The sequence below is a fragment of the Zalophus californianus genome, chromosome 2 (genome assembly GCF_009762305.2).
Source record: "Zalophus californianus isolate mZalCal1 chromosome 2, mZalCal1.pri.v2, whole genome shotgun sequence".
Taxonomy (NCBI): Eukaryota; Metazoa; Chordata; class Mammalia; order Carnivora; family Otariidae; genus Zalophus; species Zalophus californianus.
In genome coordinates, this window is record NC_045596.1 from 45,127,587 (window position 1) to 45,150,972 (window position 23,386).

General features: G+C 44.6%; 1 protein-coding gene across 1 annotated transcript in view; it reads right to left on the bottom strand.

Moving 5' to 3' along the window:
- IGFBP7 (insulin like growth factor binding protein 7) overlaps positions 1-23,386 on the bottom strand; it is a 69,882-nt gene that overhangs the window by 4,040 nt on the left and 42,456 nt on the right. Inside the window, exon 2 of the mRNA XM_027597931.2 lies at positions 5,045-5,154. Coding sequence (XP_027453732.1) covers positions 5,045-5,154 — 110 coding nt within the window. The remainder of the gene's footprint in view (positions 1-5,044; positions 5,155-23,386) is intronic.

Genomic DNA, 23,386 nt, shown 5'->3' on the forward strand with positions numbered 1-23,386 from the left:
CAGTAGCTGGCAAAAACAGTTCATGCTAGTGCAGATTTTGAAATATTTGAAAATGGTTTTAACAATGGTGGGTTGATTCAATGGCCAAAGTAATGTATCTCTGGTCTTAAGTGAATTTCAGAATTCTCTAAGAGCTTTGTATGGGACCAGAGCAGAAAAACACTACTGCATGAAATACTGAATCTCAGCAACTGAACTGTTGGTCCTCAGATTATGTCACTCTTGGTAACGAGCATTCTGTGCCAGTTAACCTGATCCACTTCATACAGAGAAACTGTTCTCGTCAAGCATTTGATTGGAAAGTGGATATGTATATATAACAGCTCATATTTTAATATATTGTAAAAAGCTACACACCACATAGAAAACAAGAAATGTCAAGAATTATTACATGGTAAATTTTTATATGGCACATTCTGTTGCTCCCTTATGTGAGGGGAGTTTGTTGATCAATATGCTTTATAGTTTGAAAAAAAAAAAAAAGGATGCAGGCTGAGAAAAGTGGCTTCTGAGACAATTTGACAGATATGCAATGGGCTTGAAGTGCTTCAGAGTTTGAACCTTAGAAATCTAGGCAGAAAAAAACACCTAGCAGTCACTGCTTGCCATGAGGGTTCAACTAGGGGGAGAATCAGAGGGAGACCCAGGAAGTCATTTCAGCTCTCTGCTTGTATTTTAGCTGTGACATCTTCCTAAATCCTGCTATTGCAGATAAGCAATTAATAATGAAAAGTGCTAGTGGTTACAGAAGCAGGATGAAATAGTGTGATTCTTACAGGTGAATACATTTCAAGGGGTTCACTGAATTTCAGGACACCGTTAAAGGACATTTATGCAGTATAGAATATATTTGCTGTGCCTTTTTGGTGAAGTTTCAGAAGAGGTTTATGATGAAATAAATACATGTCTGTTGAAACTTTAAGATCCCCAGCCACTGTAACCCATTAAAGACAAAATGTCTAGGAAAAAAATATTTGTAATATGCAAGAAAGGGTCAATATCTCTCATGTACAAAAAGCCACAGACTAGTTAGAAACAACCCAACAGAAAAATGGGTAAAGGATATTTGAACAGGCAATTCATATAACACACAAATATGAAAATATTCTCTTCAAAATATAGAAAGAACTTCTACAACTCCACACCCAAAAAACAAGTAATCCAATTAAAAATGAGAAGACATGAACAGTATTTCTGTAACAAAGACATATGGATGGCCAACGGACACATGAAAGATGCTCAACATCACTCATCATCAGGGAAATACAAATCAAAACTACAATGAGAAGCCACCTGACACATGTCAGAGGCCTAAGGTCAAACCCACAAGAAACAAGTGTTGGCGAGGATGTAGAGAAAATGGAACCCTCATGCGCTGCTGGTAGAAATGCAGACTGGTGCAACCACTGTGGAAAACAGTATGGAGGCTCCTCAAAAAGTTAAAAGAACTACCCTATGATCCAGTAAGTGCACTGCTGGACACTTACCCCCCAAATACAGAAACACTAATTCAAGGGGATGCATGCATCCCTATCTTAATAGCATTATTTACAATAGCCAAATTATAGAAGCAACCCATGTGTCCACTGGTAGATGGATAAAGATGTGTATACACATACACACATAATGGAATATTATTCAGCCATAAAAAGGATGAAATCTTGCCATTTGCAATGACGTGGATGGAGCTAGAGGGTATTATGCTAAGTGAAATAAGACAAATACCATATAATTTCACTTGTATGTGGAATTTAAGAAACCAAAGGAACAAAGGACAAAAAAAAGACAAATTGAAACAGACTTTTTTTAAAGTAGGTTCCATGCCCAGCATGGAGCCCAACGCAGGGCTTGAAATCACGACCCTGAGATCAAGACCCGAGCTGCAATCAAGAGTCTGGATGTTTAACCAACTGAGCCACCCAGGTACCCCTAACAGACCCTTAACTACAAAGAACAAACTGATGGCTACCAGAGGGGAGGTGGTGGTGGTAGGGAATGGGTAAAAACAGGTGATAGGGATTAAGGAATGTATTTGTGATGAGCACCGGGTGATGATCGGAATTGATGAATCACTATATTGCACACCTGAAACTAATATACACTGTACGTATGCCTATGGCTCAGGTCATGATCTCAGGGTCCTGGGATCGAGCCTAGCTTGGGCTCCCTGCTCAATGGAGAGTCTGCCTCTCCTTCTCCCTCTGCACCCAACCCCCCTTGCACTCACTCTGTCTCTCAAATAAATAAAATCTTTAAAAAAATTTTAAAAAAAGATTGCCAAACCACAAAGAAATTTAAATACTACAATGTGAAAAAAAATATCCTCAGCGTAGTCAAGGAAATTAAAGCAATAATGAAAGGATATTTTTACCCATCATTAACAAAAATTAAAAAGTTGGACAATATTCAGTGCTGGTGAGGATGCCGGATAATGGTTCCCATACACTACTGGGGAGAGTGTGAACTGCTACAGTCTATTTAGAAATTAATCTGAGAATATCTTAAAACTAGCATGAAACAAATATTTTGACCTACCTAGTCATGTATCTTTTTGGGGAAACTATCCTCTACAGGGGGAAAAAATAAAAGCACCTGCACATAGGATACACATATACTCGTATATTATTTAAGGTGGTAAAAAACTGGAAACAGAAACAATACAGGAATGGTTTAATAATTATGGTACACCCGTACTTGGAATCTCCTGTAGTTATTGAGAAGCAGACCTGGAGGGATGCCCATGAGGTATTTATCGAGAACAGCAGATTTCACAGTAATATGCTAGTCTATTCCTACCTCACTGCACATACTGGGGATACGTGTTGGTGTATGGGCACAAGTAAGGGTATAGAAAGCTAAAACCCAGGGCAGTTCACGCTGGGTATTCCAGGGAGTGGAAGGTGGGAGATTCTGAACTCTTTTTACACATCTTTGGAGAATTTCTCCTAATATTACCATTATCATTTACTGTTTTTTTAATTTTTTAAAAATATTTTATTTATTTATTTGACAGAGAAAGACACAGTGAGAGAGGGAACACTAGCAGGGGGAGTGGGAGAGGGAGAAGCAGGCTTCCCGCTGAGCAAGGAGCCCGATGTGGGGCTGGATCCCAGGACCCTTAGATCATGACCTGAGCCGAAGGCAGATGCTTAACCGACTGAGCCACCCAGGCACCCCTTCACTGTCCTAACAGAAGTTGCAGCTGTAAAGGTCAGTTGTAATGCAGCCGGTGGTGTCTCTGCCCACCCCTGCTCCCAGGCATTTTTTTTTTTTTTTTTAAAGATTTTATTTATTTAATTGACAGAGAGACAGAGAGAGAGGGAACACAAGCAGGGGGAGTGGGAGAGGGAGAAGCAGGCTTCCTGCCGAGCAGGGAGCCCGATGCGGGGCTCGATCCCAGGACCCTGGGACCATGACCGGAGCTGAAGGCAGTTGCTTAACCAACTGAGCCACCCAGGCGCCCCATCCCCCCAGGCATTTTTTGGAATCACCCTGATTTCACTTCCACCAGACCGCCCCATGCGGATGATGCACCCTCTGGCCACACGGGGGAGCCAGAGGCTGGCAGGTGACCCAACCTGGGCACGAGTCCTTCCACGGGATTGACAGTGCAGCAGGGAGAAGGGAAGCCCTCTCTCTCCTCTGGAGTCTTCAAGGGGCGATAATGTGAGCCTGGAGCTGCCAAGGACAGCGCTGCCTAAGGTGTGGCGGCAGCTTTTGGAGGTAGAAGGAAAAAAAAATGAGACCAACACGTTGAGAGCCAAGAGTCAAGAACAGAGTCCTCACCACACTGTGTATCTGGATCCAGGTGCCCTAGAGGCTGGAATCACCACTCCTCACCCTCCCTTTCTCTTGCTCAGGGTGTCTGAAGGGAGCTTCTATAACTTGCAACATAAAGATTCTGACCATGGGAGCCAAGATCCCTCTGGAATTCCAGATGTTGATCCTCTGGTCAGATACCAGCAAACAAAATAATTGAGACAGCATCTGAGGGCTTGCTGGAGGGCGAACCAGCTGAAAAGGGGTATCTGGTGACGCCTTTTCACTTAAACTCTATTTCCTTTTCGTTAGCGCAAGTTTGATGACATTTACTCCATAGCGCTGTTGTGAGGCTTGACCGAGTCGAAATGCGCAAAAAGGGAAAGCATGGAAAATAATGTACAGTATGACTGTGAAGTATCATTTGATCTGGCAAATGAGTGTTTTCTATTCCCTTCCACAGACAGACATGCTGGGACTAGGTTATCCTTCAAATGTGAAGACAGTTACACAAGATAATGGCACATGAAGGGAAACATTTCCAGGACCAGCATCTAACATCAAGGGAGTGTTAACTATGTATCTGAGCACAAGCCAAGGGACTTTGCCTGCATCGCTCTATGCAATCTTTACAAAAATTATATGCTACCTTCATCATACAGAGGAGGAAACTGAGGTTTAGAGCATCTGTTCTCACTCTAGGTGGACTTTTCCTCCAGGAAACATTTGGCGGTGTCTTGCCTCCTTTTTGACTGGCCACCACTGGGGGTGGCGCACGGCGTACAGCCGCTAGAGGCCAGGGACACTGCTAAACCTCTTACAGGGCACAGGGCAGCCCCCACAACAAAGCATCATCTGGTTCAAAATGTTAATAGTGCTCAGGGTAAGAAGCCCCGGGTTTAGAACTCTAGCGATCTGGTTAGGGAATCCACATTCTTAACCACTATGCTCTACTGTCTTCGACGGGAACACACACACACGCTCACGCGCACACGCACACGCACACACACTCGCAGGGTGGGTTTGTGTTCAGCATTACAGTTTTCTAGTTCCTAAGGCTCCATGCTCAGGCACTGACAACGAAAGCAGAGTGGAGACCGTTCTGGAGGTCAGTAAAATCGTTCAGTAGATCCAGGGGAGGTGTCTGGAAGATCGCCGCAGGGTTTCACCTTCGAGGAGCAGCAGGGAATAGAAGAGGCTAAAGGTTTTAGATTATTGCCATCACTGGATGGCGACAGAGGAGCTCGTCAGTCTAGGGGATCTTCCTGAAATCCGTGTCACTGACCTTGTTCCAGATGAGGACTGGGGTTGGGATTCCGATGACCTCACAGCTCAAATACACCTGGGCGCCAGTGACATTCCGGATGTCCTTGGGGGGTGTCACAATGGAAGGACCTACAAGAGAGAATGCAAAGCCAAACACATCTTTTTAAACAGTCTGTAACATTAGCATACTAGGAAGTAAATACTTGATTCTATTTATGAGGCTGTCCCTCCTGTGCCTTATCTAAAGCAAATTGCAAAGACCAGCCTGGCACCCCCTGCCATTAGCATGATTTTTAAGCTCTGCTTTGGAAATGCATACATCTAAACAAACAAAAATCAGTAGAAGAAAAATGTATTGTTTATGAAATTTTCTGCTCCCTTAAATCATGTTTAATGGTTTAAATTTACCAGTTGTTCTGCATTATTGGGGATGTTCCTATTAATATAATGAAATTTAGTTCCAAAATGTTTGTTTTTCCTTTTTGCTTACCAGAATTTCTCTCCCCCTCCACCTTTCTTTGTAAGTAGGCTTCATACCTGGTGTGGAGCCCAATGTAGGGCTCGAACTCCTGACCCTGAGATCGAGATGTGAGCTGAGATCAAGAGTGGGACACTTAACCGACTGAGCCACCCAGGCACCCCTGTTTACCAGAATTTCTATTTTTTTGGCGGAGAGGGTAATAACCAACTGCTCCTTAGGTGATGAAAGAAAAAAATCTAAGAAGATATTTGAAAATGTGCTGAGCACTTAGAAAAGATGGCAGTCCCTATTTTAAGAAGCCTTAGGATCTGAGATCGACAAGTCAAGGTAATCAGGCAGGAATGACGACTTTCATCTCAGACAGAAATGCAGAGTGCCGTGTGCCCTGGGAGACCGCAAGAGATACCTTTGAATAGAAGTGGACTGGGGCTCCAGCAGGAAGGGGGAAAGGGCTTTCTTCTCAGCTGAGGGAGGCAGTGGGTTAAACAACAGCAGTGACAGGTCTGTCGTGTGTGACGAGGGTGTCCAAGGACACAGCTCTTTCCCAGGCTCTAAGTGTCTAGGTCCCTGGCAGGGGCCACTGGCAAGTGGGGGAACGTGTCAAGGCACTGCCTCGATAGCCTCAGCACGTAGGAGACCACCCAGCGAGAGCCCAGAGCCATACCTGCCCACCCCCCCCAATTCTGGAACCCATCTCTAGGCCTTTTCTGTCCTATCTATGCCCTCTGGCAAGAAGGTCCTTACACAGGACCAACATCAACGGGATGCATTTTTTTGCTTCTAAAAGGCTGGCCAAAATTATGGCCCATGGGCCAAATTGGGCCTGCCATTTGTTTTGGCCTGGCACTTAAGAGGTCTTTGTGTTTTTAAATGGTTGGGGGCGAGGGGTGGGGGGGGAGAATGGATATTTTATGATGCGAATATTATAAGAGAGTCACATTTCAGTGTCCATAAATTAAGTTTTATTGGAACACAGTCATGCCTTAAGTCTGGCCACTGTGGCCGGGGCCGTATGGCCTAAAACATTTACAATGGGGCCTTTTATGGAAGAAGTGCTGACCAGCTCTAATTAGCCACCCAATGCCTAAATACGATGTCACGGGAAACTCTCAGGACTTTGATCCTTTACACATTACCTGGAGCTCATGCAAGTAACCCCACCTGCGGGTCCAGCTCTGAGATGCAGCACTTTTGAAAGCAACAGAGAGAGAGAGCAGTGTGCTTGCTTACTGCTGGGGGCCCCGCCAGTTCTTGAATGAATGAGTTCATCATTCCCTCTGAATTTCAGCTCTCCATTGCCTTGGGTCTTCCAGCCAAATAAAACGTCTAACTGTGGGGTCATCTTGCCTCAGTATCCTGGGAAAGGGACGACTTCCCCTTTAGGCCTGGAAAATTTTCTGGCACAATCAGCATTCAAAGGACACAAAATCTCCCCTTTTGCAACAGGCTATTTCCAGCACGCTAATAATTTTTTGAAACAGAAAGGAAATGACTCCAGCATATAAGATTTTTCCCACTCATCTAAAAGTATTAGATGCTGATTTTTTTTTTCTAATCCCCTGGTGTATTTTTATTTTTTCCCCTTTGTAAGAATGTGCAAAACAAAGTTCCAAAAGCTCTAAATATATTTTGCGCTTCCTTTCCTCTAACCCGGTAGGAAGCATCTATCTTGGTCAGGGGTCTTTCTTGGCTTTTCAGTTGCAGATGTGGATGGGGTGAGCATGGTCGTGCTGTGTTTGTGTGTGTTTCTGGTTCTGTCTCCCATGCTTCCTAGGGACCCCACAAAGGGCTCGGTCTGGCCTGACTCCACCCCAGGCTTCCTCCAGGGTCCTGGGACCCAGGGGCGGGGCTCCCGGAGAACTGGATCTGGCTGGAATCTGAACTCCTTTCGCTCACCTCTCCGCGGGCTTCCGCGTGGCTCTGTCCTTCCCACACACAGACTCATCAGGATGACCTCAAAGCCCAGGGGATCTCAAGAGATTGTTCCGAGAAGAATACTCTAGTGTTCAGTTGTGGAGGGGCTTGGGAACAAAGCTGCCTCTCATATTAAAAACACACAAGGAATGTAAGACTTTTTTTTTTACTGTGAGGTCTCAGTGCCTGAGCCTTGCAACAAACTACTTATTTTAACTTGCATTCATCTCCCCATCGTCAGAACGGGTAGTGGAGCCCTCGGTCTTTGTCTGGGGGCACATTCTGGAGAGTACCTGGAAGATTTCCAGCCTGCTTTTCTGTTACAGGCCTTGAAGACATGCTATGAATTCTTCCCATGGCATAATTTAAAAACTAAGATATTCTTAGGTTTCACATGGTCCAATTTATCACATTTTTCTTTTATGATTAGTGCTTTATGTGTCCTGTTGAAAGAAATTTTTGCCTAGCCCAAGGTCATAAAGACCTGCTGTTTTCTTCTACAAACTTTATGGTTTTACCTTTCACATTTAGGTCTGTGGGCCATCTTGAATTAATTTTTGTGCATGCTATGAAGTAGAGGCCAAAGTTCATCCCCGCCCCCCACCCCAAGGACATCAGCTGCTTTGGCATCATTTGTTGAAAAGGCCATCCTTTTCTTGCTGAATCATAATGGTAAATCCATTGATCATACATACATGAGTGAGTCTACTTCTGGATTCTTTATTCTGTTCCATTGGTCTATGTGTCTGTCCTTGCACCAATAATGTCTGTGGTATAATTTAGAAATGTATTAAAAGTGTATCACTATCTAGGATCTACTTTTTAAATCTTCTATCCCCTGGAGTTATCAACTGCATGTACCAGGCCTCTAGAAACTAGTAGTTAAACTGAACCAACTGGATGGGAGTAACTATGTATAGGGCTTGTTTTCCAAAGAAGAGCGCTGTTTAGAGTAGCGAAATTCTAAGCCTACCTAGGCATGTTGTAAAGCTGTTCAAGAAGTAACTCAGCAAGTTCTGTGAGTGGAAATGTAGTGCTCAAGTCACATTCTGCTTTAAAAGGTTGTAACAAATACAAACAAATTAAAAAAAAAAAAAGGTATAGCACTGAATAGAGGGCAGATCCATTATATCCATCCTTTCCAGCCCTCTCCTTATTCCAAGAAGCATTACATTTCAGGAAGTGCAAGAATTTTTTCAAAACCTCTCAAGCCAGAAATACCTTGAAAGAGAGCCATAGCCAGGAGATTCAAGATTAGGACAAATCAATCTGTGGTTCCTCTTTCTCTCTCCCAACCCTTGGAATACATATTAAACTTGAGGTGAATGGGCTCAGTCAATATTTAGACCATCCTAAGAATATAAAGGATCCCATCAATTCTGCTACCAGCCTATCCCAAGATTCCATACCATAAATTTTGTATTACTCACTGAACCCGGTTGAGTTGGTGGGGTGGAGGAGCAGAGGGGCCATTAGGACCCACTTGCTGCAGAACATTTATAAAAACCCTTGTCTATTTCATATGTCCTTGAACAAATGTCAGATTCAAGAAAACTTAATAAACAGTATCTACACTAGAAAGTGCGGACCTACAGAATGCCCTTTAGGTTTTGATATGCAGTCTCTTGCAAACCCAAGTCAGATCAATGAATGATTGGACTAATAGTCGAGAGATCGACCAACCTCCCAGAGTTGGTGGAGGCAGGCTGGCTTCGACCTGATTTCCCGTGTTGGAAGGATCCACAGTTTCAGATTCTTCCTGTTCATGCTGTTCAGTGCTGATACCCACTGGGTCACCTACTTACTAACCTCTGCCTGGTTCTTTGCCACTCACTGGTCTGGAAATGCCCTCAGAGGATGAAGAGGGAATGGACAAACTCATGATGAAGGCAGAACACAGCGGCAGTATATAGAGATGAGTGAGGACCCACCGTGAGAAAAAGTAAGAAAGGGACTTTATGGTGACCCACAGTGGACAGGTTTTGTATGAAAGTGAAGGGATACTGAAAATATTTTGGGCTAATGTGATGGCATATCCAACAACACTGTACCCCTCTCCCCTGATCTAAATCACCATCACCCCACATATTCCACTGATAAGCACTTTCACCGCCAACCATCATCTTGAACTGCACGTCTATCATGCAGTTCAGTTCTTGAAGGTTCTGTCCTACCTCAGGAGCGAGCTCAGCAAAATGACTCTTGACCAGATAGCTTCTCTTTCCACTCTGCCTTTTTTCCAAGAAGTGCTAAGCAGATCCAGAATTTATTTCTGTTTTCAAGGGTAAAGGAAGTTTTTGTTCCCTCTGAGCTTCAGTCAGAAAGCTCAAAATCAGTTCCTGAGGCCGGGCCAAGGGTACCAATATGACCGTCTAAATCATGCTCAGTGTTTGGATTCCACTTGAAACAAGTTGCAGAATATTTATTTATTTTTATTTTTTTTTAATTTTTTTTATTTTTTTTAAAGATTTTATTTATTTATTTGAGAGAGAGAGAGAATGAGAGATAGAAAGCACGAGAAGGAAGAGGGTCAGAGGGAGAAGGAGACTCCCTGCTGAGCAGGGAGCCCGATGCGGGACTCGATCCCGGGACTCCAGGATCATGACCTGAGCCGAAGGCAGTCGCTTAACCAACTGAGCCACCCAGGCGCCCAAGTTGCAGAATATTTAAATGTATGGGGACAAACACCAGGATAGGTTTGGTTATTTATCCTTGCCTTTGTTCCAGTAAGCACTTCAGGCTGCTCAAACATCTGTCTAGCAAACATCCTGTACAGAGAATAACGACTAGCCCACTACCTGTCTCTTCCCCTTCCCCACCCTGGGCAACTCCACACGCCAACCAAGTTGCCCACAGCACTGCCCGGTGGCTCGCATGGGGTGTCTACCCCAGTGCTTCCTTGCCTCAGAGACACTTATCTTTCTCAGATGACTAGACCCAAATCAGCCTACTCCGTTTTCCTTTCTCACCTCTCACAACTCCGTTCTCATCCAATCACTCTTCATCTTAGCTAAGTTCATTTTCTTGCCCCGCCCCCTTAATAACTCTTGCCTAGTGACTTAACATGGCCTCTTCTCTTTAATGGTTCTTTGAAGGGAAGGAAGAAGAAGGAGGGAGGAGTGGAGGAGAAGCAGAAGATAGCCAGATCCTAAATGAAGTTGTAGCAAGGGAGAAGAAAGTCCTAAGTTTGGAAGAAAACTAAAATTCAATTTAATGAGTCAGTGTCACCTTAAAAGTACCTCGGAGGAGTTAGAAGTCTCCCACAGAACTTCCACCTAGATGTATATCCTTCTCCTTAGCTCTTTTGAATTAAGTTCTAGACAAATGACCCACAGATTACCAGATTATTTTAGGATTATTCAATTATAACCTAGAAAGAGCTATGTTCTGAGAAACCATGAAAAATGTAGAAAAGGAAGAATTGTGGATGGATGGATTTAAATCTGGAATATTTCAATTTGATTCTGAAGAGGCTAAGAAGGGCAGTTCTCACAAAACACACAAATGTCATAGGAGAAGATCCTGAAATGGAATTTTTAATTTGACCCACATTTTGTTCAAACCAATTTACATGAAGTTGCAGTGGAACAGAGTTAAAATTTGTTATCCTATAAAAAGCATGAAGATAATGTAAAAGAAATATGTGAACAATTTCCTAGTGTCTTACAGAGCATAAAACACTCCCCCCACTTGATCTGAGAGGTCCTCACCATGTCACCATTAAAAAAACACAAAACCAAAAACAAAGCATTCTGGGAGACAGAACACTTGGCTCTGGATCCTTGTCTGCTGCTGATAGCCAAGAGACTCTGGACAAGCCAATTAACCACTGTTACGGAAGAAACCAGGACAGGCCTGAGAAGTGAACGCACTTATCAGAAATGTGTCCTAGAGCACAGCCATATGGCATCTTCAACATCCACGAGGGTTTTGCAGTTCCTCTGCCTGGCTCTGGAGCTCGCATGACCCGAACTCAGCCCAGTGACCTCCCCGCCTACCTAAATGCAATGTCTGTTGGGGTTAATGCAGAGCATGAAATCAGCCATACTACCATTGCTAAAATGTAACACAGGGGTCGCTGGGGGCGAGGGAAGATTTCGGAGGAGGGCGTGGGCCTTTGTAATGCCAGGGCCTGCATGACCGCTCTGCCGTTGGAATGCTGCGGAGTTGCCTTGCCCGAAGCTTTCTCAGCCCAAACAGCCGCCCTGTGATCTAAGACATGTATGCATTGTCCCTTAGGCTGTGTTTAGCAGGACTTGAAGAGCATATGTATCTTTCCTGTAAACAGATCCTCTCAGTTTCAGTAAGACCCCTTGTCACACATCACATGCTTGAGACACAGTGATAAGGATTTGTGATTCTCCTGAAGGACCAATAAAAGTGGGAGCAAAGAAGAGCAAAGGGTCTTCGTCCCTGAGCGTTGACGCCCTTGCCTTCTCCTCTCTTTCCCGGCAAAGTCTGGAGTCATCTTTCATCTGTCGGTACAGGGATGGCTGGCCATTCCCGGCACGTGTACGTGACGACTCATGACAAAGTTCATTCTCCCAGGAATGAATAAAATAGAGCTTATAAAGGTTTCAACTGTTACCTAGTGAGCCAATCTTTTAATATGAAAGAGTTGCATAGATGTTAGGAGAGGTCATGTTCTGAAGCTGAATATATTCCACTGGAAAATAGTCAAAAGTCAAATTTTCCCCAATAGTCAATTTTTGCCCCATTTTATTGCTATTATAATCACATATTTTTTCTTCATTGCTTTCATTTCCCTCATCATCTCTTCCATTTTCACCCTCCAAATTTGCTTTTCTTACTTCTACCCAAACTCATTCCCATGCTCACCCACCATTACATGCTCATTACTACTTTGAAGCTTTACTTATGATGATGTGCTGGCCTACTTGGGATGTCCTTCCTCTCATCTATTATCTATTCCCTATCCTTTATTTGAAGCTCTACGGCTGAATTGTCACCCTCCTTTGGCATTAATGTATAGTTAAAATTCCCACTTTAACTTCTCTGAAATCCTGTTGCGTTCACAATTAGTGCCACATAGCTTAACACATCATTGTTCTCTCAGGCTTACCCCAGGCAGGGCTAACTGAAGATGCCAGTGCCCAGATGGAGTCAGAACTGACCCAGAAACTCTGGGATCAGATGTTCTTTGTGTTCACTGGAAGGAGGGACAGCCCAGATTATATGCAGTGGGTAAAGGGCAGCAGTAAATTCAGAACATAAAGGGATTGGCCATATGGAACTGAGTAGATAGCCACTGTCTTGAAAATGCATCGGTGTACATGCTGCTCAGACACCTAACCAAAGTGATGCTAGAACCACTTCTTTTTTACCATCTGGCAGATTATTTATCATGATTTTCTGTAATCCTCCACTTGACTTTCTCTTGCCATCAGCAATGTTTCTTGGCTACTGCCCATACACTAACCTGTTTGTGTATGTTCAGGAGATGCAAATTAATTTGTATATATTAGTCATGAAGTCCCATCAAGGAGGGTAGGTCTGCTGGGGGGAAAAGATCATCAATCATCCTCACATGAAAAAAAAAAGTGTTTCTGCATCATGTTGGGTTATATGATGGACATTATAGCTCTGAGTACTTACCAACATGGCTAAGCTGAGTATAAAGACTTCCCTACACTACAGATTTGCAAACCACGCTCATCTTGACTCTTAAAGATGCCAAATCTTGGAACAGTTCACACACAGTATGTGCATTCATACCAAAAAAGGAGAGTTTAAGAAAGAACTGTGATACCACATATGGAGATGAAGAGTTCAGACACCTTGGCAAAAATCCCCAGATTAGATTCTGATAACACATTGAAGGGAAAAACACTAAACAAAAGTACAAACTAGGAAAAGAATAGTAGGAAGGCACTATGGCCAAGAGGGGGAAGGGGATGAAACACGTGAAAACTTCCTGATATTAAATAAGGGGAAGCAGTAGCTCTATGGCTAATTAAAGAGCAGAGCCATCTGCCAAGGCAAGTCATTTTGGGAACTTCCAGACGTGGGGTGATGTAGCAGCTGAACCTGGATATGGGAATCTAGCACACAGTCAAGGGTGTCAGCGGAGGACTGCAAGGGCAGGAAGAAAAAGTACTAAATCTCAAGCAGCATAGGCCGGGTTTCATTTCAGGGTTTTAGTTTAAGGCAAAGTCATCTGGTTATGGTAGCTACTGTTAGTCATTTACACTTTAGCTTGAATGAAGACCCAATAGTTTATAATGATGGGGCCCTGTCAAACACTGCTGGGGGCAAAAGTGTGTAAGAATTGCTTCCTCTCCTCCAAATACGATCTCCTGGGATAGGATGGGGGATGCTGAACCGTTTAGACTAAGAACAGAATGCTGGGGAGGTAACAGACTACATAGTGAGTTTGGAGCACGGACCTTGGAATCAGGGATTCTGTCCGAGCACTTCAAGTCATGTGACACTGCTCCAGTTATTTAACTTCTCCCAGTTTGTTCATCTTGAAATGGGGTAACAATATCAAAATCATTAGATTATTGGAAGGATCAAACAAGATAGAGCCATGAGCCCGGTACCCAGGGCACGGGGTAAACAGTAAGTATTAGCTCTCGCTTCTGTTTCAACGTAAATTCCTTATGACTGGAGCTGATAAAAATCATTTATTCAGAATGAAGACAGCACAGCACTTGGAGTGGGATGGCTAGGGGAAGGAAATGGCATCTGGGCAGGCCCTGAAGTTCAGAAGTAGGGCTCTGTCAAGGCAGAGGTGTGGAGGCAGGGAAACAGATGCTTTTGCAGGCAGAAGAGCGGGCGCAGCGCGTGGCTCCAGGACAGCGTGCTGCACCGAGGGACAGCGGCGGCCATCTGGTGCGGGGCACGGGGCCTCATGGGCTAGCGTGGCGCTGAATGTCGGAGAGGCAGGATTCAAAGGGCATTTCAGGAGATGGTTTTGAAGGCCTTTGCAGGAGGATTAGGACGGGGGGGGGGGTTGGGGGCTAAGTCAGGGCTGCAGCCATGGGAACAGAGAGGAGAGCGGCAGCCTGCAGAGTATTCAGGAGGAACTAATTCCATCCATCCAGTAACTGATTGGGTGCAGGGAAGTGGGGGCTGAGTCCTAAGCTGTAGGGCTAAGGGGAGGCTCCTACATGTGAGCAGGAGCAGGATGCCAGGCTGGGGAAGGTGCTGGACTGGAGAAGGGGGAAAGGACGGATGTGGGGTCAAATTTGCTGAAGTTGAGGTACCATCTGGGCACTGAGGTCTGAACCCCATGGAAAGAGAAGAAAGGATACAGACTGTGGGGACCAGCAGTGCCAAGGTCAATACCATCTAGTTTATGTTTTAGCCCTGGGAAGGCTAGGTAGTAGGTTCCTTCGTAGAGAAGGAAGGCAGCTTTGGCTCCCCCTCCCATGGGCAGCTTCTCTGCGAGAATTAGCTGGCTGCTGACCACGTGACCATCCCCTCCTCACCCAGGGCAGAGAAGTAGACAGCTAAGGTATAGCTCAGCCGTGAGCCACTCTGAGAGCAGACCATCCAATGATAGAACCCTGGTGACGGCGTACACAGGTCCTGGGAATTACATTTCCTGACTTCTAGTTACCTCTGGGCTTTAATGAGACACTCCATTATGGCTCTAATCTTCGATGCTGAAAATCTTCTTAGAGTGTATTAGTCCCCCCCCCCCCAACTTTTTTTTTTTTTTACTATAGTAGATATCATAGTATTCACAAGTCATTCTATGATGATTGTAAATCTTGCAAGGTCTCACAATTTTCACTGTAAGTCTGATCATGGAACATGAACAGAAAGTTCCTTCTTGCAATCTGCTGCTTACAAACAAATCTCTTATATTGACAATGTTTTCTTATTCCTTTCCCCTAACTTGGGTCTCGCACAAGAAGGAGTCGGGTACTGACCAAGGGTGTGACCTGGGGCAGGGGGGACTGCCACCCACAGGTGATTCTGGTACACATGGGATGGGGCGACCTCTGGAGGGAACTTGCATGACAGGTTCAGATGTGTAAGGTGGGGCGATCACCGTGGTAGCCACGTGGTAGGTGAGCTAACCTGGGCTGGGTCGGCAACGATGCCAAGGGATGAGTTCATGGATTCAGCAGGGCTCACACAGAAGTTGGAATACCTAAACTACCATCATAATACCAGACTGACTGATGTCCATACAAGTTAAATTAGCGGGCCAGATTTTTATTTGGTTGGAGCATATGGAAGGACTGACTTCATATGGAGTACCGTGATAAAGGGCAACTCCCTAGTTAAGTGGGTGTATCTTGTTAACGTGGTCTTGGAAATACTTTTCCTCCACATTTCACGGGCCCATCCTTTCTGGACTATGACTCACCTTAAATCCAACATATGAAAAATGTCGGTTGCTTGTTCCTATTTCATAAGCACAGAAATGGGTGGGGAAGTTTCCATGGAGGGGGGTTCTTTTTTGCCACCTGATTCTGGGATTCCTAGAAACCTAGACAGTGAGCTCCCAGGATGCTTCACCTTTTGAGTCCCTGCCCACTCCCTTTCCCCTCCATACACACCCAGGGCCTGGCACTGTCAGGCATCAGGAAATGTTTCCTGAGCCAAGGTGTGAGAAAAAGTCTTTTGGAGCCTGGAGGTCACCCACCCTAAAAGCTTTGTCTTTGCCTGCAGGCCCTGCGCTAACAAGGGCTACAGTCTGGTCCATCCCAAAGAAACATGTGCTTGATCCCTGCCATTAGCTCCGCTCTGCCCAAGAAGCGGTTGACACTGGAGGAGTCCCAGCAAATCCCTCCAGTCAGGCTGACCACTCTGGAAGCAGCCTGGGGGGATGGACAGGCCAGAACAGAGTCACCGGCTCAGACTAGGAGTTACCAAAAAGAACAGATGTGTTCCGTCTGCAGAAAGCAGCCAGACACACGGAGCCGATGGGGTGACCTCCAGCCGCTGGGACCTGGCCTCAGGAAGGCTTCCAGCACCTTCCCCGGGGCTTGCTGATCCTGGCTGCACACTGCACTCTCCCCGCTCCCGGGAAGAGTCAGCACCCACGCCTGGCCCGTGCTCCCAGAGTTTCTCACTGGTCTGGGCGTGGGGTCTGGCACTGGTGTGTGCAGAAAACTCCCCAGGCAGGAGCACTCGGTTACAACACAGCTTCTGAGCCGGAGACACTCAGAGGAGGAGGCAGACAGGCAGGAAGGCGGGAAGTGAGAGGAGAGGCCAGGAGGACAGACTTGAAGACAGACTGCTTCCAAGTCTCTTCAGGGAGAGGCCAAGGACCCCTGGGAGGTGCAAGTGTTCGGGGAGGAGAGAGACAAGTCTGGGGAGCCAGCTCTGGTGAAGGGCACGGAAACCGGAGAGTAGCGACACTATGGCTGTGGTTAGAGCTCATGGTTTCAGTTGCCTCCTTGGCCGACAATCGCAGATGTTCATCAGCCGCCCACAAACAGCTCCCCCTGTTCTTTCTCAGTGTTATTTATTTATTTGTTTGTTTGTTTATTTTTTTGAGAGAGAGAGAGAGAGAGAGAATGAGAGAGAGAGAGCACAAGAGGGAAGAGGGTCAGAGGGAGAAGCAGACTCCCCGCCAAGCAGAGAGCCCGATGCGGGACTCGATCCCGGGACTCCAGGATCATGACCTGAGCCGAAGGCAGTCGCTTAACCAACTGAGCCACCCAGGCGCCCCTTTCTCAGTGTTCTTGCCTTGCACGGTGCCCTCTGGCTATTTTCTGTACTCCTCTGTGATGTCCACAGACTTGAAAGATCTTACCTATTTGCCCCAAGACTCCGCCTTTGTTTATAGCTGCTTTGCTGAGTGTCCTCAGATTTCCTCCCAGCTTCCTGATAGGATTTCACGTTTCTTCTCCCATGTTCTGCGTGTTCTAGTGCTGTCCGTAAGGCTCAAGCTAGAGCAGAACACTCCTCCAACCTTGTGGGCTAGTTCTTGTCTGTGTGTCTTGGGTACTTGTTACGTGTGCCACTGTGTACTTGCTTTCTGTGTTCCAGCATGAGTGCAAGACATTCTTCCTGTGTGCTGGGAGGAAATTCACATCACAGAAGGTGCTAGATGTGGATGCAGTGGACCATCTGGATTTGGAGGAGCTAGACTGTTCGATGGGGCCCAGAAGTGCCAAACAACACTACTCTGAAAATCAGAGAAATGGGTATGTCTCGCTGATCTCAGAGTAGTAGGAGCTCTCTGGTAGGAGTGGGAGAACTTTGAATAAGGATTTTGAATTTTTCATTAGTGAGGCAAATCATGTTTGCTCTTATCGGGTGGAGGACAACAAGGAGCCCTCTGGGTGGGTATGAGCTGTGACATATGGGAAGCAGGTAAAACAAAGCTATGCCAATGCACAGGGGAGTAATTACTCCAGAAGAAGGGACCCTTGGGACAAGGGAATGCTCTTTGCTCCTCTTACCAGTAGTTATAGGACCAGACATCTCTACTTTGGCATGTTATTTGTAGGCAGTGATTATTTTTCTGTAATTAGTAGTGTTATTTTTTTTTCTTGAGTTGAATTTTTCTTCTGTTTTCCTTAAGTTGTTAATTCTTTTTACAATGCAGGAAAAAACAAGGAGAGTTTTCATGGTTTCAACAGCGGATTGGGTTTTAAACGTGAGGATACCGTATCTTTGTGAGGACTGGGAGCAACGGCATGCCAAGTATCCTACAGGTGAGGTGACACCAGGGGAAAGCCTTGCCCCTCGGAACCAGCCTTTTCCTCCACAGGTGCTCCTTCTAGAACCACCATCAGGTTTAGGCTTGGAGAGCTTATTCTTTTGTTTCAGTAAAGAAAAATAATTTCCTTATTGAGCAGCTGGGACTTCAGATTTGGCACCTCTTCAGAGTGACCACACATAAAAGTAGGAAAACTCATTCTTTATAAACTTGGGGAAGAAAATGTCCTTAATCTTCCTGAAATTGACGTAAAAGCTGCAGTTTATGCGCCCTCAGTCCCTGCCTTTTGAATACATTCTCGGGAAATCTCTCCAGCAAAACCTATGACCTCTTTAGGAAGCTGGAGTCTTCAAAGACGAGGCCTGTTCACAAGGGGGTTCATGCTTGTTCTGCTTGTGAACAATGCGGAGGAGATGGAAAAGTAATCCAAGGCTCATCTAGTCCATGGGAAAAGATTATGGTTTTTTGAGCCTATCAGTCAGTTAAACTGACACTTGAAGAGAAGAAAACTCAAAGGAGACTCAAATAAGTATGATGTTGGCTAATCATGCAACCTCTCTCCATATTTCCACCCACATATCCACACGAGCTTGGTCTGTGAAGACTGAGGGTCATGATCTCTGGAGCGGAGAGAGATTAATCCCATTCAGACAGTTCTAATTTTTCTTTTTTAAATGAGCAAGCAGCCTTTTAACCTACACAATAATACTGAGGAATAACAATTCCACAAATATTCTGTAGTGTCAGCACTAGATAGCTTTCCCAATGTCATCTTAACACACTCAGAAGATGTTTAAAGAACAGATCTTTCTGGAATACACTGATCATCAGATGTAAAATTGGGCTGGCCAGAAGTTTAATTCCTAATAATTAGAGATATCAAAAGAAAAATGTCATCTAATCATCATTAACTTTAATATCCGTCCCTGTAATTAGACCACTAACTTCTACTATTGCCTACTTGAGTTTATTCTGTAAGGGAAAATCTCTGTGGAAAATGGCATAAAAGGTGAGAATGATCCACAATGATATTAACTAAACCGAATTTGAGCATTGCATTGGCACAAAGCAAGTAAAAACATGGAGTGGATTAATTCATTCAGGCCCCCCATGAACTGAGTGTTGTACTACTGGCAACATGGATAGAAAGATGGTTGGGTTGGGCTCCTGCCCGATATGGGTTTACAGTGCAGAAAGTGTAGATGAGTATACAAGTAGATAAGCAATTATAATATGGAGTGTGACTGGTCCTATGATGTAAAGAACTGAATTCAGAGAAGATGAAAGGGACTTTCAAAAGCTAAAGGTGGTAGGTGGGGTAGGTGAGGAGACTTCAGGCAAAGGGATTAGGGTGCTCAAAAAAAGGAGGTGTCATTTGCAGGAAAAATAATTTATATTGGTATTGGACTTTCCACCCCACAAAGAGCCTTTATATCTATTACTTTCATTTTGATCTTCCCAAAAATCTTGTGAGATAAGCTGGTCATTTTACAGATACAAAAGCTGAGGTTCAGTAAGGTTCAGTGGCTTGTGCAAAGTCACCCAGATTGAGAGTAGTGTGGCCAGGATGTGAATCTAGTTTTTCTGAGTGCAAACCCAGTGGTTTCCCTGGGCTACCATGTTACCTCTCAACATAATCCACAATGGCCAAAATGTTCCCTCTTGCTTTGTTTTGTTGGGAGAGAAGGAAAAGAAATCTTGAGAATTGGAGGCCAGACTAGACTGCAGAGGTTTTCAATGTCAACCAATGAGATAAGTTATGTCTACAAGTTATACTGAGGAAAAGGCAACCAAGAGAATAAAAACATTAATATATTTTGGAGAAAAGGTCACACAGTCGCTAGAATCCTAAAGAGAGATCATGGCTCACCATTCACACTCTGGCCTGAAATGTTTCAGAGGTGATATCTGAGTGGTTCTGGGTAGTTTATAGATCACTACTCCAGATAGGTGAAAATTTTCTTCCTTATACTGAATGCTGGGCAGACATTAACCCTACTGCAATTATATGGTTAGAGTCCTACCCATATCTTGGAGTAAAACAATCTGGAAACTCCAGCCATTTTTATTGAATTTTATTGGTTTCAATAAATGTCTAATGTGACAATCAGTATTAGAAAATATACTTCATGGTATGTCTTACAAATCATTAAGAAGATGCCATATTCTTGGAAAGTACCTTACATATGCAGGAATCCTATGAGAACTTTAAAAGTCAATGTTAACACTTAGTAAACATTCCTGGGCAGAGCCAAGCAATCCTTATCTCAGTGAAAATGTTGTCTCTCTGGGATTAGGTATGTTTTAGATTTACATCTTCAACTTCAGAAAAACTTTTTAATTGCCAGAAAGAGGATAAGGGCCCTCGTGAAAACATTTACTAAACTATAAAATCCAGAATAAATAAGATCTGGCCCTAAGTATCTTCCCAGCCTCATTTCTTGCCACCTCCCTCCTCAACTCTGAGCTCCAGCCATAAAGAACTTTTTATGTTCCTTGAATGTCCTGCTCTCCACTAATCTTTGCACATATCATTCCTTTTTCTGGAACAATCTCCTCCCCGCCCCCCCCATTTCCCACTCCTCCCCACTTTTGCTTGGTTAACTCCTAGATATCCTTTGGGTCTAGGCTCTCTTTTCGAATCTTCCTTGACCGTTCCTTCCTCATCTCCCACCACTCCTTATTACCCCCTGCACCCAGTTCAGAATGGGGGCCTCCTTCCTGGTTTCTACATGGCTCTCTATATTTACCCTTCTCCTAGCATTTTCACAAGGCATTCTGATTGTGTCTACATAGCCTGTCAGATTGTGAGCTCAGTGCGGATAAGGACCTGTCAATTTACTCTAGTTCTTCCCTGTATCCCACCACCCAGCATGGAGGGTGATCAATACACCGCTGAGTAGTGGAGCGAAACAATGCCTCTATCAAATCACACACCAGGTTCCATATTTTTGGTATTTTCATGTGAAGGTTTAAATAGCATGAGTTTAGGAACCATTCCAAGAAACTGGCTTTGTCTTGCTGATTATTAAAAACACTTTGAGGGACTAGCCAGCTATATATAACTGCTCCTATTCCAGAGTTTGTACAGGGCATGTCTTAGCATTTGGGAAGGGTTAAAGTGCAGAGATTTTGTTAACTGCGGCCTTTAAAAGTCGGTCCTCAACCATTTGTAGGTACAAACCCGTCAATGTTTAGGTATGCCTTTCTTATGTTCCTGACTCAGCTACTCCACAGAGCAATCAAATGGCCAGAAGTGCTGATTCTGTATTTTTACTCTTATACTAACATAGATCATATGTTAAAAAAATCTATAAAAAAGTAGCAATCTCATTTAAAAACTTAGATAAAACCCAGGAGACAAGAGATATAGACTGACTCTATAGCCAAATGCTGCCATATTAGTCAAATTAGAAGATTTAAAAATCCGGGGTCACTGGTCAGACTTCTGGTAGGACAAACCAGAGTGAAGGTGGGGCAAATACTTTCAAAGTGCAAAAGTGCAAGTCCACCCTGACCAACAATATTATTATATTAGAAAAGATGGATTAAAAAAAAAAACAGCAAAGCATAAGCCCCAGTTACCCAAAGATGTTAAAAATATTTATACCAGGTTTTAAGTGAAAAGGTCAACTTAAAAATCTGTTTCCAAACATGAAAGAAGAATTACTGATTCCTCATGGAGAGGAAAAGTTCCAGTGGAGACAGGCCCGTTCTAGTGGGACGGGAAGGAGTGGGGAGATTTGCCTCTTCTAGTAAGTAAATCCTTTTCTACTAATACTTTCAGACTCTTGGGGTGCCTGGGTGGCTCAGTCGGTCAAGCTCTGCCTTCGGCTCAGGTCATGATCCCGGAGTCCTGGGATCGAACCCCACCTCAGGCTCCCTGCTCCACAGAGAGCCTGCTACTCCCTCTCCCTCTGTCTGCAGCTCCCCCTGCTTGTGCTCTCTGTCAAATAAATAAAATGTTTAAAAAATATATATTAAAAAAATACTTTCATACTCTTCAACTATCATATAGGCACTGAATTTAGACCTAAAAGGACCCTAAGATCCATCTCGTCCAGATCCTCATTTTACAGGTGAGGCTGGGGGTGGGCGTGTTAGCCATTCACCTTAGCTCATTACTGGATGCTGGCACCAATGAAAACTATGTGAATTCATCTCCTTGCACTTTATTATTAACTGAGAAAAAACCAGCTATTCTCAATCAGCTGGCCACCATTAAATGGTGTGAAACTGAGAGATTAGAAAGGTGTTGAGCAAAGCCATTAAGCATCCACCTGCTACATTTCTTAGGCAGATGGGCAGCACACAGTTTAGTTGTGGGAATACTTCTAATTTGCATGAGTAGAACATGGACAAACAAGAGAAGGCTGGCTCCAGGAAAGTAATTCCCCCCAGTCCCCTGAGTCTTGAATTTGGAAAACCACAGCTGCCTCTGGAATTCAGGAACATCACAAATGGTTCTACTGGGTAGAACTCCCCATGTGACCTCAGCCCACGCATGGAGGCTTGTCAAGGTCCCAGGTGCTGGCTCACCCACGGGCTATGGCTGAGACAGAATAACAAAGAAAAAAATCCTCCCCAAGCATACACATAAGCAAAAACCACCTTCCTGTGTCCTCTGCCAAGAGAGCTGGAGCGAAAGAGATGGGTTCGAAACTCTGATTCATCCCTCAAGACAAATAAACTCAGTCTATGGAGGCAATTTAGGCAACTTTCTCCTAAGTAAACAAAAGTTAAATTTTGGAAAGGGGCTTTGGAGAAAACATCGAGGCCACCCCAGAATCGAACTTCACAGGGAAAACAGAGAAGGGCTCACTCTTAAGCTCTGAAAATGCCAACAGATGGACATGGACAAAGGGACAAGTCCAGAGGCAAATGGCATCAAGATGTCAGCCCTCCTCCTTTTTCACAGAACCGTGGAGTCTGGGTTCAGAGCCAGCTCCTTGCTGAACTGAGGAAGCATCTTTAGTGCACTGTTCAATTTCAGCAACGGCAAACAGGAGTCTGATTGGAAAATGGAAAATCTTCCATCCAGGAGCACCAAGCTCCTGGGCTGGCCCAGGGCATCTACCCTTGTTCCCTGGTCAAAGCCACTGCCCTAACCTGTATCACTTCTCTGGTCTGGCTAGCCAGTTGCTCCCCTGGTTCTCTCCGCCCCACACCAGTCCCACGTCAACCACAGATGTGAGTTTGTGTCCAATCCTGTCTGTCCTGCAGCCTCACTAGACTATCCAGTCCAGGTCCTATGTATACCTCCTACTGCATGGGTCTCCCTGTCCCTTATCAAATCCTCCCTTTCTAGGCAGGGC